The 18,587-nt window shown below is 38.2% G+C and overlaps 1 protein-coding gene across 1 annotated transcript in view; it reads left to right on the plus strand.

Annotated features, from left to right (window-relative positions):
* Positions 1–18,587, plus strand: part of LOC124550940 (uncharacterized protein CG43867) — a 396,962-nt gene that overhangs the window by 337,287 nt on the left and 41,088 nt on the right. Inside the window, exons 17-19 of the mRNA XM_047125748.1 lie at positions 9,571–9,884; positions 15,883–16,060; positions 16,189–16,344. Coding sequence (XP_046981704.1) covers positions 9,571–9,884; positions 15,883–16,060; positions 16,189–16,344 — 648 coding nt within the window. The remainder of the gene's footprint in view (positions 1–9,570; positions 9,885–15,882; positions 16,061–16,188; positions 16,345–18,587) is intronic.

Consider the following 18,587-nt stretch of genomic DNA (forward strand, 5'->3'; position numbering starts at 1 on the left):
TTAAGCTAAAATATTAAATGAGCTCATGCAGAAGTGAACAGACTGTTAAGATGTTTTTCTCCAGTATCAAGGCAAAGCTGGAAAATCTCCCACCTAGCAACATGATCAACTGTGATGAAACCATCATTCCGTATCACTTATTCGTAATAAAGGACTACCTTAAAATGTGTAAAATGTCACCAAAATCAAATAAAAGGCATGTAGAATTTTAAAAAAAGACAATAACTGTCTGAATTCACCCTCTGTATACTGTAACTTTGGACAGAGATTTAAAAAACACGTGTCCAAAATCACCCCAATCCATGGGGTGACTTTGGACACTTTATTTATCTGCCACAGATAAATATACCTACACATACACTTTCTGGTTTTGGGATATTTTATTCGTTACACATATACCCTACTACTTCCATAACAACCAATTTAATACAACAATATATATGAAAGTTGCAATCAAAATAACAACAAAACCATCCAAAATCATCCTGTTTGACGGTATCTAGAGAGAATTCCATTGAAAATGCAATAGAAGCAGTGATTTATTTTCATCTGGCTTGTTAGCTATTTGTAACTTTCAGAGACTGTCGTGACTGTCTAATTTTGAGTAAAACCTACTTTTCTCTTGTTGCTGTGTTAAAATTTGTTTCTTTCACCAAAACACAGCAAAGTTTACACAATGTCACTTCACAAACATGTTGTGCAGACACAATTGTGAAAGAATTTTGAAACCACAGTTTATTAAGTTTATTAACTGAGGCATAGAGTGAAAGTAAGGTCAATAACTTATGAAAAATCCCACAGCTTTTCTCGTTTCACTAGCCATTGATTGTCTGTAAAAAATTACATTCTTTCATTGAAAAAGTCTGTAGTTAGTGGGATAAGAGGGTACATAATGAAGTTTTGCATAATAAATAATAAATTTCAATATAATGGAAGGAAACATTCCACATGGGAAAAATTATATATAAAAACAAAGATGAGGTGACTTACCGAACAAAAGCGCTGGCAGGTCGATAGACACACAAACATACAGACAAAATTCAAGCTTTCGCAACAAACTGTTGCCTCATCAGGAAAGAGGGAAGGAGAGGGGAAGACGAAAGGAAGTGGGTTTTAAAGGAGAGGGTAAGGAGTCATTCCAATCCCGGGAGCGGAAAGACTTACCTTAGGGGGAAAAAAGGACAGGTATACACTCGCACACACGCACATATCCATCCACACATACAGACACAAGCAGACATATTTAAAGACTTGTCTTTGTTTTTATATATAAATAATAAATTTCGTGTGACTAGGGCCTCCTGTTGGGTAGACCGTTCGTCGGGTGCAAGTCTTTCAATTTGACGCTCACTTTCTGACAGTCTCTTTGTTGTACCTATCAGCATCTCCACTGTACAGTGAGTAGCAACTATCCTTTTCATAATATTGTAAAAATTTAATGTGTCAGCTGACTTTCATAAGCAGTAACACATTATATAACATCCATCAACTGCAAAGTCATGCCAACCCCTATTTTTGATTGCAAACTTTTTTTAATTTCGCATAGTGCCTTACTTAAATGAAAATATTGCAATAACTGTTACCATTAATGAAGTGATGTGCATGCCATCAAGAAACTGACATAAATGCAGCTGTAAGTAAAGCAGAAATGAAATTTTTTTACCGATTAGTTTATGGAAAATCATAAGAGAAATATTGCAGGGCATGTGCCTCAATTCATGAAAATATACAGGGTGATTCAAAAAGGGCTTTACAATTTTGGAATAGTATGGAAATTTATTGAGATTACTTGTAGAATGGTAGCTGTGTCATTTCGTAGCAAACAATCTCAAGTTTCTCATAAAAACGCCAAGTGCCACTTCGGCGACTTGCGTGTCAATGAGGATGAAATGGTGATGAGTAGGGCAACACAACACCCAGACCCTGAGCAGAGAAAATCTACGACCCAGCTGGGAATTCAACCCAGACCCTTTAGGACTGACCACTCAGCTACCGGGGGCGGACAAGTTTTGCATAATAACCATAAGGCAAAATAGTCTCCTCTTTGCTTGCTATCATTTGCCAAAATCTTGTGGATATTTCATTCTGGCTTCATTGTAGGCACCTAGGATAGGAAATGAGCATGCTACATCAGATTAATTTTCTCTAGACTGGTGACAGATAGAGAACTTCACACCCAACTCTGAGTAAAAATTCAATATCAAACATTGAAAAATTCAGGTTGGAATGTAACATTGTTATGAAAAGTATAGTTGCTACTGACAATATAGTGGAGATGAGTCACTGATGGGCACAACAAAGAGGCTCAGAAAGTTGGCTTGCAGCCAACAAGGCCTTGATCAAAAATTGACACCCTACACACACATACTTATGAAAACACAACTGACACACACACGACCACAGTCTGTGAGAGGCTGTGGTCATGTGTGTGTGAATTGCATTTGCTTGAATGTGTGTGTGTGTGTGTGCTGTCTATTTTTGATGAAGGCTTTGTTAGACATATGCTCACTTTCTGACAGTCTCTTTGTTGTACCAATCAGCATCTCCACTGTACAGTGAGTAGCAACTATCCTTTTCATAATATTGTAAAAATTTAATATGTCAGCTGAATTTCATAAGCAGTAACACATTATATAACATCCATCAACTGCAAAGTCATGCCAACCCCTATTTTTGATTGCAAACTTTTTTGAATTTCGCATAGTGCCTTACTTAAATGCAAATATTGCAATAACTGTTACCATTAATGAAGTGATGTGCATGCCATCAAGAAACTGACATAAATGCAGCTGTAAGTAATGCAGAAATGAAATTTTTTTACCGATTAGTTTATGGAAAATCATAAGAGAAATATTGCAGGGCATGTGCCTCAATTCAGTCACCACATCATGTTGTGGATTGGCTAAAAGCAGGCAAACACTGTCGGTTTTCCATTCTGAGCAAACGAATGAACTCACCCAGTGCTTCCAAAGAAAACTGGTCACTGTGCATCAGCCACCATATCCTGCATGGACCTTACATATCAGTATAGACAGGTTTATGAATCAAGATCTGGCCAATATGCATCTCACATACGGGTTCACTAAGTGCGAAGCTGTGGTGTGCTGTTCCTGCAGCGATGGCAAGTGTAGCACCTCATAGCACTATGTTGTCTCTCTGAGAGTTGTCACATTACTCTGTGTTTTATGTTCCATGTTGTGAAGGTATTTACAGAAACAAAGATAACTGGGATTTCAAACTGAGTGAATCGTAATTAGTGTTTCTTCATAATGAACCACTGGAGACCACAGGTCCTTCATATCAAAATACTCAACAGATATCCCTGAACAGCTTTTAAAATTTTCTCAGTGGCATTTGGGTTCATCCTGTGTATGATCAGCACATTTTCGAGTAATGCCTTTTTAATGATGTGTATAAATGTGTATTATATCAAAATTATTGGACCTCAATTAGAAGGTGAAGCTCATATTTTAACAAATACCACTCTCGCCTTTGCCCTTTTTTTTTTTTTTTTTTTTTTAATTAGGGCCAGTAATCTCAATAAGAGTCCTTTTAGGGTAGATGCTAACACCCAGAGACAGCAAAAATTTGTTTTCTCTTGCAGCCAAATTTGGTGTTATTTTTTTGCAGATTTTTCAATTTTGACAATTTTGTTTCTCAATTTTGGTGTCATATTAGTCAAATACAGAACTGTTTTTTGCCACATTCTGTGATTTTTTTCCCTTGTCAGACTTGGTATTATTTTTTGCCAGATTCAGTTTATTTTATTTTATTTTATCTATTTATTTATTTTTTGCTAATTGCAGTACTATTTCTTTCACAGTTTTGGTGTGAATGCAGGTCACAGGAATATATTTGCTTTTAAATATGCTGTAAGAATTCCAGTGTTCACATTCCGTCATCTCTCTACATCAATCACTTCCTTCTTGACACTGTTGTTCGTCCACGGTTCACCCATTCCTGCCAACATCGTTGAATAGTGACATCACTCCTATTCAAATGTCGAGTGATTCACCAATTACTCCAATCCTGCTTCTTTGAGCTCAATTACACGCTGTCTCTCAAATGCTGATGTCTACGTACGTTGTTCACCCACCTGTCTTTGGGGCACATATATTGTTCACATGCCTGTCTTTGAGGCATAGTTACTCTCCATCTGAGTACACAGAATGAAAGTCACAAAGACGCCCCATGTTGACATATCTTCTGTTTATTATCCTTGTCTACTGTGTCATGACATTGCGCTGCATCATCACACATTCATCCATTGACCATCAAAGTTTAAAATTTTGAGTTTTCTGTTGGTATCTGTACGAACACTAATTTGTGACCAATCTGCATAACTCCTTCATGGGAATACCATATTTTCTGTCATATATGACACACTTTTTTCCCTTCAAAAATAGGCTGGTAGCAAGTTGTGAATTTTGAGCATTCAAGTTGTATAGTGTTCAGTGGATGCACAAACACCATTTTAGAAATCCACTTGCATTGTACCTACATTGTGGTTTTATTTTCAAACTATTGCTGTAAAATGGCATTGCTAAACTATTGCATTTAAGCTGAAAGTGACTGCCTATGCAAAAGAACATGGAAACAGGGCTGCAGAAAGGCATTTTGGGCTACCTCCCCTGAAAAAATGATAACAACCTGGTGGAATCAGGAAGATGTTTTCAAGGAAGCACCTTGCAGTAAACATAATCTGAGAACCAAAACTATTGAATGGCCAAAACTTGAAGCAGAACTCAGTACGTGGATTTTAGAAAATGGACAAGCAGGAATTTCAGTTTCTGCAAAATTGATCATTCATCAAGCAAAAGCAATATCCACTGACAAAGGAATCACCAACTTAAATGGTTCATCATTGTGGTGTTCAAGATTTACAAAGAGGTATTGGCTTTGTATGTGGACCGAGACAAAAATCACAGAAGGTGTCAGCCAAAGTAGGAAGAACAAATTGTTGAATTTCATCAATTTGCCATTAACAGAAGGTGAAGAAAAAAGTTTGAACTTTCAGAAATTGTAAACAAGGTTGAGACTCTGCTAACCTTTGACGTGCCTTCTAACAGAACTGTGGACTCCAAGGGTACAAAAAGTGTCACTGTTAAAACTTCAGGGCACTAAAAGAATCGTTACACAGTCATTTTATCTTGCTGTGCTGATGGAACAAAATTGCTGCCACTTTTGATTTTTAAAAGAAAGGTGCCTCCTAAGGAACAGTCACAAAAAGCAATAACTGTCCATGTGCACAACAAGGGCTGGATGAATTGATGGTGGAGGAATGAAAGCATGGATGGATAAAATTTGGTCTAGGCGACCTGGAGGTCTACTGAAAAAGCTTGCCATCTTAGTATTGGATCAGTTTCATTCTTACAAAACAGAAGAAGTTAGAAATGAACCAAATGAATTGAAGACTCAGTTAGCTGTAATGCTAACAGGGCTTGCTAGTTTACTTCAACCGTTAGATGTAAGTATCAACAGACCTTTTAAGGGACTTAATGAAGAAGGAGTGGAACAGATGGATGCAGTCTACAGATTTTGAAACTACATTATGAGGAAGGAGTTAGAGACCTAGTATTTCTCAAGTTTGTGAGTTGGACAAAGTATCAAAAGTGAAGCACTGATTAAATAATTTATATTTCCTAAATATTTGATGTAGATGCTTGTATGTGCTATAATTGTCTTGCAGTAGGTGTATTAAGTCAGAAATCTTTTCTGTAAAAAAGTCTTAAAAAGGGGGGAGGGGGTCATATTCTATGCTGGTGGATCTTATACACTGGCAAATCGAGTTCGAGTCTCGGCCCGGCACATAGTTTTAACCTGCCAGGAAGTTCCATAACTGATATTTACTGGATGTTGCAATTTGCATTTTGACTTCTTATTTCCTGAAGGCTGGGGTTTGTGCATAATCTTAAAATGACAGTTCATTTCCCACATTACTAGGTATGATACGGCATCAAAAATAGCACCAAAATTGGAAAAAAATAACAATGAAACTGGAAAAAAATCAAAACTGGAAAAAAATAGCACCAAAACTGTGAAATGGAGTTCACAGTAATATATTTGATGTTAAATATGCCATACAATATGTTAATAGTTTCTCGCTGTGCACAATGTCAGCAATATGAAGTATGTTGGATATGTACTCATACCCTGTAATACAACTACGGTTTATAAGACCAGAAATGTTTTTTCGATAATGACATGTCACAGACAGGTCAGATATATTTTAATGTTTCAGTTTTCACTTGAGAATGGCCACAAAGCTGAAATAATGTTTGTGTAAAATAAATGAACAATTAACAGTGAAATGGTGGAAATATCTTTCAAAAAATTCCATTTGGCTGTGGCCTCCCATGAGGGAAAGATCATTAATTTGATCATTGTAGCAGTAATCTAGATTGTACTTCTGAGTGTTCATTAAATTAAGGACAGAAAGGAAGAGTGTTGGAGAATACTCAAAAATTAAATACACTGAGTTATTCACCATTGTGCTCTGTGTCCCATCTTGCAGTAAAAAGAAAGCAGTGCAAAATGTGTAACTAAGTATCTTAGTTTATCTCAAGGCCTCTTATTCCTTTCATCAACTACAAAAGTTGTATCTAGTGACACAAACGCATCCAGGTTGTAGTATGATGTGTGGTTTTGAAGTGTGATGACCTCGAGTAAGACAGAGACATTGATTAGTGCTGCTCTGCGGGTTTACAGAATGCCTCTCCACATGCCGAACTGAACAGTTCAGGTAATGGGAGAGTGGGGCAAGTAGCTGGTTGGGATGTGTTTGTTGGTTCTTGAAACAACATCTGACTTAATACTCATACCCCCAGCATGTCAGAATGAGGCAAGAGTTTGGTTATTCTGTGCAGAAACAAACTTCTGTTGGGCATACTGTCAGATCTTTCTGATTTATGTTTGTGACAATAATGCTTTCACTAAACATTTTATACAACCAGTCTATTCTGTATATAGTTTGGAAAGTCTATTTACATTATGCAGTCTGTCCATTTGATGTGGTACAAACCCACAGCAGGCACTGACGCTCTTGTCACATACAATCTGCAGTCTGTGCTAGCTAATTTGTGCCTCATTTCAGTTTCAATTTGGCACTATCATTTATTTTCACTGCATACTGGCAAGCATTGAAGCAACAGACAGAATGCTATCTTACCTTCCACTTTGTTTACATGAGCCTATATTCTCCTGCTGCAACTCACCTGATTTCTCTCTTTGGCAACATGAAAGTTGTAATTCACTTCGAGCATTGAAAATTGCTCTTCTCAAGAAATTGGCTTGAGCTTTCAACGTTTTAATTTCTGCCAAAACTGCCTTTCCTTTATGCAACTTCACAATGGTTGTGTGGCACCTAGGATTATTCCTCAGTTACTCAGATTTGATTGTCCATCAGTATGCTCATAAAGTTTCTGCTTGTAAGCTATGTGAGGAACATTCTTGATAAGAAATTTGAAGAGTGGATTCTAGTTAACATCAGGATATTGCAGCCAAAAGCATTTCCATAGATATAGTTCAAACCTCTATTCACACTTGGAGTATTACAGTCACAGCCAGTAGAATAGGGAGGTGAGTTATGGATTTATCTGACTATTGTGTCAAGAATTCACAGGCAGAACCCATGAGAAAGTCAGCAGACACTTCCTTGTAAGTTTCATTTATTTTTTAATACTTTATTTTTGCAATTGGTGGTACAGTGGGTAACTGGTGAACTACAAATCCAATGTACTCGGGTTCACTCCCTGATCAGTCCTACAATTGTATCTGAAAGTCACCACTTCTTTCACCTCTGCCAATGATTGGTACCTGTCAAAAATGCCAGGGGTGCTTCGTGGTTCAGATTCCACATTACACCATAGGAGACCTGCTGTACATGGCTGGATAACTCAGTTTAAAGTCACAGGAAGGCAACAGCACACTATTACCAGTAATGCAATGCAGTCTCCAAACCAATCCTTGAGATGAGGAGGGCATTATTCATTTCTGCTTCCAGCTGTTCAAGAAGTTACTTTAATCCTAGTTTAGCAGTCACGCTCCCCTGTAGTGAAATGTTATTTCTTGTCTTCCATTCATTCGTAAAAGAGCTGTATATGTGTAGGTACAGCAAGCTCATGATTATCTGCATTAATGCAGGTCTAAGATTCTCTAGGTAACCAGACAACATGGATAATCCAAAATACATTTATCTCTAGTGCAAACTGCTATTTAATGAGTTTACAAAACATGATACATGTCATATTTGAGAGCCCACTACATTACACATGATTCTTTGTCAGAAACAATTCAAACATGCTGTGTTTCATATCACTAGCTTTCAGTTCACTTTTTTCCAGACACTTGGGCTCATTTTCTGAAGAGTCATAACTGTGGTGTAGTCCCAACGAATTTGTATAGCATGTTCTAATAACTGATAAATACATTTCAGTGCTAATTTGTTGATTACCTCATATACTCTCTGCCATCTACATTTTGTGTACTATATCCACACCATTAAGCTGCACAAATCTCAGTTCAAAAGTGCCACTGTGTAATGACACACAGATGTTATTATTATCTATGTCTTCACAATTAGAAATTTACATTCTAAATGAAAATATACATGGTGATTCAAAAAGGGCCTTACAATTTTGGAATAATATGGAAATTTATTGAGATTACTTGTAGAATGGTAACTGTGTCATTTCGTAGCAAACAATCTCAAGTTTCTCATAAAAACGCCAAGTGTCATTTGTGACTACCATTTCTGATGCAGCAAACGTCCCAGCAGTAATCAATTTTTTTTCCCACACTCATTGCAGCAAATTGGGCATAACTTGTGCAATGGCAGCATAAATTTTTGATCAGATTGGCTGCATTGTTTGGTAAGGAAGAAACAGACACACTGTCTTTAATGAAACCGCAGCGAAAGAAATCCAGTGGTTTCAAATCCGGGGAGTGAGGTGGCCACGCGATTCGCCATTAACAGCCAATTCACTGTCCTGTGAAGTGATTATTGAGGAAACCTCAAACTTCTGTGAGGGAATGAGATAGGCTTGCTCAGAGGTTTTTTAATACATTTTATGAAAAATTTATGCCGAACAGTTATTGCAGAGTCCATTTCACGAAACCAAAACACATAGCAAGCATTCCCCACACCAGTGAATGTATTCATTTTTACTGTGAAGTACGCTGGTGCATCTGGTCATGGGACGGGGTAGTAATACTCTATATGCATCAAATTTGATGTTGTTTGGTACAGAATGACACATCTACTAATTCTGTAAGTTGTCTCAAGAAATTTCTATGTCATTCAAAAGTTGTAAAGTAATTTGTAAGTTGTAAAGTTGTAAAGTAATTTTTGACTCACTCTGAACATTATAATTATGGTAGGATCCTTCAGGCTTTGTTTTGGTTTTACAAAAATTGCTTTACTAAGTACGGATAATCTGCAAGCTGCATAATCTGCACCCAGACAACTGGGAGCTTTCTGTAAACATTTTTAGATAATAATTTGCTCGATGTTTGAACATGTACAGTGTCCACTCGGGCACACCTTAACTCTGTGCTGTATCTCTCCCGCAGTTGCTGCTGTGCGCAACCCAGTCGCTGTTTGCCTGCGACACCTCCTCCTCGTCCGGGGGGAGCGGTGCCGGGGGCAGCGGCAGTGGGACGGGAGCGGGCGGTGCAGGTGGCGGGCGCGGTGGCGGCTCCCCCACGTCGCTGCAGGCCACACCACCCCCCGCACCTGTCCTGCTCGACTGCAAGACGAACCCGCCCACGTTTGTGTTCGTGCAGGGCTGGCAGCTGCTTGCACTCGCCGTCTCGCTCTTCGTGCCGCGCAACAACCGCCTGTTGTGGTTCCTCAAGTGCCACCTGCACCGCAGTTCTGACACAAAGTCAGTAGTGCTCATCAAAAGTTTTTTAATCATGATCGTATTGTCAACTCTTTTTTTGGTAGTATTCTGCAAACTATTGTACATATACGACATTATATCACACTTTAGAGTAAAGTATATATTTAAAAAAATCAGTGTTTGAAAATATAATAGAATCGGATAGATAAAAGAATCTGTTCACCAATTGTCAGCTGGATAAGACACATGTGAAAGACATAGAAAAAGAAACATGTAAACATTAACATAAAATAATACATCATATTTTATAATGATTATATTTTATAATTATAGTAATACATATTATTATAAAATAATTAATAAAAATAATTAGTAAACTAATAATTTCCAAATTTTTTACACAGTAAACTCTCAATTACCTGCAGTAATTGGGGGACTTGAAAACTACAGCTAATCAAATTAGGCAGATAATTTGCAATTAAAGTACACATTAATGGAATAGTGTTGTGCAAAAGCAAAATCTAATTACAACATCCTAATTGAAATCATTTACTAATGTTTATGACAAATTCTACTGTAATCATCATAGTGTATGCAAAATTCAGTACCTGTAATGAATACCGAAACAAAATGCATTGCAGCTGTTGCAGCATTTGAGTAGCATATTGTTTACTACTCTCATGTTGTAATGCGAGAGTATTGCTCGCCCACACTCCCAGGCTAAGGGTAAATTTACAGCAGCAAAAAATAAAAATAAAAAATAAAAAAAGGGTATAATCGAGATTATGTGTGTAGTCACAATATATGTTTGCATTAGAAAATACAATTCAGTAATTCAAACAAATAAGGTTCAGAAATATGCACCTCATAACTGTTTTGAGAATAAATCAAACCTTTAATACATTGTAAAGAAACAAAATAAGTGCATTTTTCTGGTGACAAGTAATATTAATATTTTGTTGTAAAACCCTTTGGTGCTATTACAACGGCATGTCATGGAAGCATAAATTCAGTTACACATAATATTTTGGCTTGAAGAATCTTATTCTATTCAGACTGAAGAATTCATAGAAATTGGCTTTATTTTAGTATTTCTTCATCCAACAGATCTGTCCACTGGCTCCCACACTTGCTCTATTGGATTTAAATCTGAACTTTGACCTGTCTGTGTCACAATTTTAATCTTTTTTTCCTTTGATATTCTTGGACACAGAGTATATGATACTCTGGAACATTGTTGTTTTGAAATTTCCAGTTTTGTGGTATAAGTTTTCCAGCATAGGGTAGCATATATTTTCTTAAAATGTCACTACAGTCAGGACCTTTATGATATCCTCTATGCGCACTGAAAAACCCATACCTTTGATGGAGAAATATACCCATACCATAATGATTCATCCTCAATGCTTCTTGCTGTTTGGATTGTGTCTTTCACTTGTAGGATGACAAATGCACTGAATCCCATGAGAATACACCAAATTACATTTAAGAAAATTATGAAAAAGTAAGTCGTCACTCACCATAGAGCGGAAGTGCTGAGTCGCAGATAGGCACAACAAAAAGACTGCCACAAATAAATCTTTCGGCCCATAAGGCCTTCGTCAAAAACAGACGACAGAAACACACACACACACACACACACACACACACACACACACACACACGCATGTGTGTGCATGCAAATGCAACTCACAGACACATGACTGCAGTCTCAGGCAACTATAACCACACTTTAAATTACATTTGCTTTCACTGTTCAGTGACATCTTGGATCAGTCATTCAGTGTCCACTTCCAGAATTCTTTAGCAAAGGCTCTTTTCTTCTTTCTGTTTGCTGAACTGACAAATGGTTTCTTCCATGGACAGTGGTCTGTTAAACTCTGATTGCAAAGTTGACATTTTACTGTAGAAACATGAACATCTACTCCTTAATATTCATTCAGGTCTTCAGTAATTTGTCATACAGTCTTCTGAGGATCTGTTACACATTACTTTCTACCAATTTTATCAACTTTGATGATAGTTTTTCACAGTCATCCTTGTCACTAATATGCCCACAGATATTATAGATTTCATTCCAGACACACACCAGTGTGTGTAGATACTCTGAAAGTATGGCCAGTCTCAGTCTATATTCTGTCTCTTTGAGATGTGAAGTATTCTTTAAGTTTTGGTGGTGGCATAATTTGTACCAAAGAGTTTGGCTTTGACTGTAAAAGATGACTATTCACGACAAAAGAAAGGAAACTATAAAATGTTATTTCAAAATACTTTTGATCTGCAGTTGTTAAGTTTTCGCCTTGTATTGCATGTACTTGCCTACCCGTGTCACATCTGTTGTGCCATGGAACAAACTCCTAATCTCCCGTAGGATGCTCCCTACTTTATCGTACATAAACACTTTGTCCAAATACTTTTGAGTGGCACAGTAATTCAGTTTTAAATTCTACTCAAATCCCAACCTCAGCTGCCATTTAGAAAAGAGTTTAATTTTCACCACTGGTTGTGTTTGTCTGTCATCAGATGAGCTGTAGTACAATGTAACTGGTACAGTATAAGATACCTAGCTATAACATAATGTTTAAGAATATTTATTCACATTTTAACCTGTTAGCATACAGTACTTGTATTGACACCGTGACACAGCAACACACTTACTTTTTAGCGATTTTCCTTGTTTTTACAGTAACATACTACTGAATGTCCCACTTGGAAGAGGCCCCACAAAAAAGCATTTACTGAAATTATGTTTAAAGGTTTTGCATAAAAATCAGGAAATGAACTGAAATGAAATTGTCATACCTTGTTCATGGGGAAATGAAGGTGGTTCACAAAAGGTGCTGGAAGTGACCACCCTCGACTTGTCAGCACAGTTGAACACAACTCTGCAGATCCTCGAATGTTGCTGCCAGAACCTCTGTTGTCATTGCCTGGATTTCACAGATGATGTTCTCTTGTAAATGTTCCAAATTCTGTGGTTTGTTCCTGTTGAGCTTGCCTTTTAGGCCATCCCAGAGGAAAAATAAATTGCTGAAACCAATGACAAAATGTAATGCATTCATCTTTGTTCATTGACATTCAGTTCCTGAACAACTGCAAACCTGTATGGATGCATGCCTGCTTTTGTTGCAGCTCTGTGACATGTGCTCTGTGACATTCCACATTCCTGAGGTAAATATTGAACAGACTGTGCAGGAGAAGCCAACAATTGTTGTTTCATATCAGTCACTTTTTCTTCTGTGGCCATCCTGCATTGTGAAGGTTCAACACCATTCCACTGCTCTTCATCTTGTTCACTAACTTTTGTATGCAGCTTTTAGATGGTGTATGTTGGTCACCAAACTGTTCAACAAACATTTCCTGACATGTCTTAATGGAACCAGTGATCCCATATTGTTTCACAAGGAACATGCCCTCTTCAACAGAATAACAATACATTGTTACTAAACATTGTACACTGAGCTACAGCACAGTGATGTGTGGAAACAAATTGTTGTGTCGAATGATGTTACAGAGTGCAATGTTGCCATGTCAAACATTATAAATTACACAGTGCAATTTCAGCGGAATTGCTACACATGTTTGTGGAGCCTCTTTTGAGTGGGAGACCCTGTGTAAACTATATTAGACTAGTCAGTTTATTGTGTTTCTCTATTACTCCATGAAATATAATCATACATAATTTGTCTCAGTGTGACAAAGCTTAAAACACTTATTCACTTGTAGGCAAATCTTGCACTCTTTGTACTTTAAGCGGGATTCTCCACGTTGTCCTCTGTTGTAACAGACCTTACATCTTATAGCTGGTGCTGCCTTTGGTTAGTTGCCAGTATTTTTGTGCAAAAATGTCTCCAGTACCTTCCTTGAAGTCATAATAGATTTATTCTTTGGCTTGGGCATCTGCAAATCTTGTGATCAGAAAGTCTGATGTTTTTCAGAATTTGTTCTGACAGATTGAGACGAAAATCTGTGGACCTCATTCTTCTTTTACTGGAGCTCATCATATAGTGTACAATGCTTGCATTGAGAATTGCTATGTCTAACATACAAAAATATATTTTTTATATCCTTTCTCATATCTTCTCGTAAGAGGGTATGATGCTAAGTGTTAGTTGCATGCATCGACTCCTGTGTTATAATCACTGATGCAATTAAGTTTCAGCTTAGTCTTCTCATTTTTGCTGTTCCTTATAGTCAGGTTGATCATGAATGGTTGACAGGATGTGCACTAGTTATTTTTCAATCCGTTTCAAAGCAAGAACTTTATTTGCTGATGCAAAAGTCAGTTTGCCTGTTTTCAGCACTGAGTTTTTGAACTGTGGTGGCATGTTTTTCCTGTTTGGTCTTACAGCTTCAACTGAGTAGGTATTCTTCTCCAATAACTTTAGAAACAAAATGGGAAAACTATACCAACCGTCCATGTATATTGTTCTCCATTCATCCAGTAAAGTCTCACACAAATCCAAAACACTTTTCTCGCTTTCTGGTGTGCTGAATACTTTTTTTGCCTCAAGACCTGTATATATTTTTAAATTGTAACAGTATCCATTGCCAGATGAGCAGACTTTATATGTTTTCAAACCAAATCTTGCCCTCTTTGAAGGGTTGTACTGTACATATGACCCCGAATTTCATCAGACTCTCATTGATGCAAAAAAAAATTCCAGGCTTCTACACCCTCTGAAATATGTCAAGAATATGCCTCTCTGTTTCTTCTAGCAATTCTGGTCAGGCAGCTCTCCTTCAGTTTTTGGAGATAGCTGGCAACACATTTACTGTCAAAAGTTCATCAGTACCATCATTCTTAAGCAGGAGCTCAACATACAAAGTAGTATCCAAAAGCTCTCAAAGTATCTTAATTAAAATTAATACTTTTACTGCACCATCACTTTCAAAGTAGACCACTCAGGAGTGAGTACACGAATCCTTTCATTTCTGCTCCTTTTAAAATGCACCTTGTAAGTCTTTCTTTGTTAAAGTACTCTGTGAATCCTCTTAAATCTGCTCCACTCTATCAAATGGTTGCCCATTCAACTCGATTTTCATTTTGTGGAAGAGGAAGAAATCACACAAAGACATGTCTTGTTTTCAGTCAAAAGTTCCTGAGCTATGTTAGCCACACGCTGTAAAAAAAGAAAAAAATCAATAAGGATTTAATATTACTCTTGCCTTTTAAAACTTTTCTTGGGCTGTTCCACTGTGACTGTTCCTGCTTAGTTTCAAGACTGTAACCATAAACCCAACTTTAAACTGGTGGCAACATTTTTGGTCACGTTGTAGCAGTTGCTTAACTTTCCTGCAGACTTCCACTCATTGCTGCTTCTGGTCACTTTCAAGCAGTTGCGACACAAACTTCATCACAATCCTTCCTATGTTCAGTTCTTCTAAACGTATACATTCACATGTACCATAATGTATTCTCAAAGTGTTGTAGCGGTCTCAGATGATGTGTATATGATTTTGTAGTATCATATTCCTCAAATTATGAACATTTTCTGCTACGATGCCAGTTTGCACCTGACTGAAACACTCATGATCATCAGAGGCCGTTTGTGAAGTGCTTGTGCTGGTTGTTAGTCTCTGTCGGACATAAAATGTTGTCTCCAAAAGCTCACTTCAACATATTTTGCATTTATGCAGCCATTTTTGTGGGTTTAAAACAAAACTACATGCAGAAAAGCTGCTCTTTAAGGTCAACCATCACAAAAACACAAACTCAGGGTTAAATGACAATGGGAATATCCCCAGTAACAACTAACCAAAACTCAGGACTCACAGCCACATGCTACAGCAATTCAAGAGAGATGTACAGGGAGACACGGAGCTGAATTTCAGTGTACTTGTAGCCATTGTGTGCAAATTTTATATTTTGGGAATTTTTGGATATCACTTTCTGTCTGTGTGACACAATGCCTTTATTCATATTTTTTTGTTTCTAAATGTGAGACAATATGCCTACTGCACAGTGCTTTCCAATAATAAGTAAGTTAGAGACATTGCTATAAACACACGAGCTAATCAGAATGACGTATGCTCGTAGGACGGAATGCGGCAAGTACGCTGCTTACTGCCAACGTGCCCTCGAGAGGACGCTGCAGAATGGGGGCCGTGAAGCGAAGCCGTCTCGCATGGAAGTGCTGTCCATCCTGCTGAAGAACCCCTACCACCACTCGCTACCCCACGCCATTCCCGTGCACATGCTCAACGGCACGTACCAGGTGAGTGACCTACCGACCTCTGCCAGTGAAATAGTTCAGTGAACGTCACTGACAGAAAAAAATGTAACATTTGATAGTTATTAAACTGTGTATATAGGCCAGATCTGTGTAATATTCTTTACCTACAGGTCGTAAGTTTTGACGGCTCAACTACGATTGAAGAATTTGTCGGCACGTTAAACCAGGAGATCGGATGTCGAGATGTCGCACATTCTGGATTCACACTCTTCAGCGATGACCCAATTGAAAAAGATCTGGAGCACTATGTGGACTTGCAAGCCAAGGTAAAAGCAACTTTTTTTTTTCCTTACTTTTCTTCTTTACTTCTGCCAGTACTTCACCTCCTACGTTCTGAGCTTCACAGGAGGCCTCTGCATACCTTACAGGATGAGTGCTGTTGGAAGAAAGAATATTTCAGAGAAATGGCTTAGCCACAATGCAGGGAATTTTCACTACAGAGTGAATGGCTAAGTCATTTCTTCAGAAATAATGAGTTTTTGAAAATACAAGTAACGGGACAGATAAAACAAAACCAAGCAGCAGCAGGACAACACAGATATAAAAGGTATTACAGTTTGCTAAAGCTAGCAAACTGTAATACCTTTTATATGTGTGTTCTACTGCCACCGCATGGTGAGTAGTTTTTATTATCTATCCAATTACCTATACATCTACATCCATACTCCGCAAGCCACCTGACAGTGTGTGGCGGAGGGTACTTTGAGTACCTCTATCGGTTCTCCCTTCTGTTCCAGTCTTGAATCGTTCGTGGAAAGAAAGATTGTCGGTATGCCTCTGTGTGGGCTCTAATGTATCTGATTTTATCCTCATGGTCTCTTCGTGAGATATACATAGGAGGGAGCAATATACTGCTTGACTCCTCAGTGAAGGTATGTTCTCGAAACTTCAACAAAAGCCCGTACCGAGCTACTGAGCGTTTCTCCTGCAGAGTCTTCCACTGGAGTTTATCTGTCATCTCCATAACACTTTCGAAATACTAAATGATCCTGTAATGAAGCGTGCTGCTCTCTTCTATCAACCCTATCTGGTACGGATCCCTCACTGGTGAGCAATATTCAAACAGTGGGCAAACAAGTGTACTCTAACCTACTGCCTTTGTTTTCGGATTGCATTTCCTTAGGATTCTTCCAATGAATCTCAGTATGACAGCTGCTTTACCGATGAACTATAAGTCATTTCCCTGCAATACCATTTCTACCAGAAGCTCTAGTGAAAATTTAATGTACCAGGAAGTTTCAAATCTGCACACTCTCTGCTGCAGATTGAAACTCCATTCCAGATTTTACTCATGTTTTATGTTTGCCTGTATGTAGCTTATGTTTAACTGTCAAGGTTATGCATGCTATAAACCATAAGACTGCATATTTTCAATTTGTTTGTTATTAAAGTTTGTAATTTTGTTGTATTTGTTTATTTTACAAATAGTTGTTCTGCCCCTTCACATGTATGTCACACAACTGATGTCTGCTGTATCGATTGTGCGGTTGTGCACTGATATCACAGATATGAGGGTATTCCCAAAAGTAAGATCTCATATTTTTTTATAAGTACATAGGCCTGTTTATTTCTACAATGGTTTACATCAGTTTACAGCTTGAACGTTTAGCTATTTTTTGGAACATAATCACCATTTCTGTCGACACATTTTTGTAGATGTTGTGATAGTTTTTGTATGCCCATGTCATACCAGCTCGCTGCCATGCTGTTCAGAAAGTTATGAACTGGCGTGATTGTTGCTTGGTCTTGGTATGCCCAGGTTTCGTCACCCGTGACAATAGAGTCCAGAAAGTTGTCCTGTTCGGCTGCAAGGCGGTGAAGAAATGCGCAGGAAGCATCAACTCGTTGCCGCATGTGGTCCTCAGTTAGCATGTGTGGCACCCATCTTGAGCACACCTTCTGGTAGTTCAGTGTTTCCATTTAAATTCTGTGAGCGGTGCTTCGGGAAACCTCAGGAACTAATGTGCAGAGATCATCCAGGGTGATCTGGTGATCTTCACGCATGCTTTGCTCAACCTTCAACACTGTCTCCTCAGAAACTGACAGCCCCCACTCTTTTGTTCATCGTGAATTTCGGTCCGACGAGCTGCAAAACTCTCTGCACCACTTACGAACATTTTTGACACCCATGCATGACTCACCATACACTTCCATCAATTGGCTACAGATTTCAATCGGCGCTGTGCCCTTTGCATTCAAAAAACCGCATAACTGTGTGCAATTCGCACTTGGTGGTAACATCCAATGGGAGTTCCATTCTCAATGGCTGCCAAGCCAAGACTGAGTGCCTTAGTGTGGCGTGTGCATGTTTACACACATTGCGTGAAGCACTCCTCATAACAGTGTGACCAACTGCCACACAAATAGAGTTCTGTACTTATAAAAAAGTAGAAGACCTTACTTTTGGGTCCACCCTCATACAGCAAGTACTCTCGTGTCCCAGTAATAGTGTCTCCTCTACAGGAAATACAGGCTGTTACTGTTCCTCTGCTTGGCTGTGAGTGGCATC

This window comes from Schistocerca americana, chromosome 9 (assembly GCF_021461395.2).
Source record: "Schistocerca americana isolate TAMUIC-IGC-003095 chromosome 9, iqSchAmer2.1, whole genome shotgun sequence".
Lineage (NCBI taxonomy): Eukaryota > Metazoa > Arthropoda > Insecta > Orthoptera > Acrididae > Schistocerca > Schistocerca americana.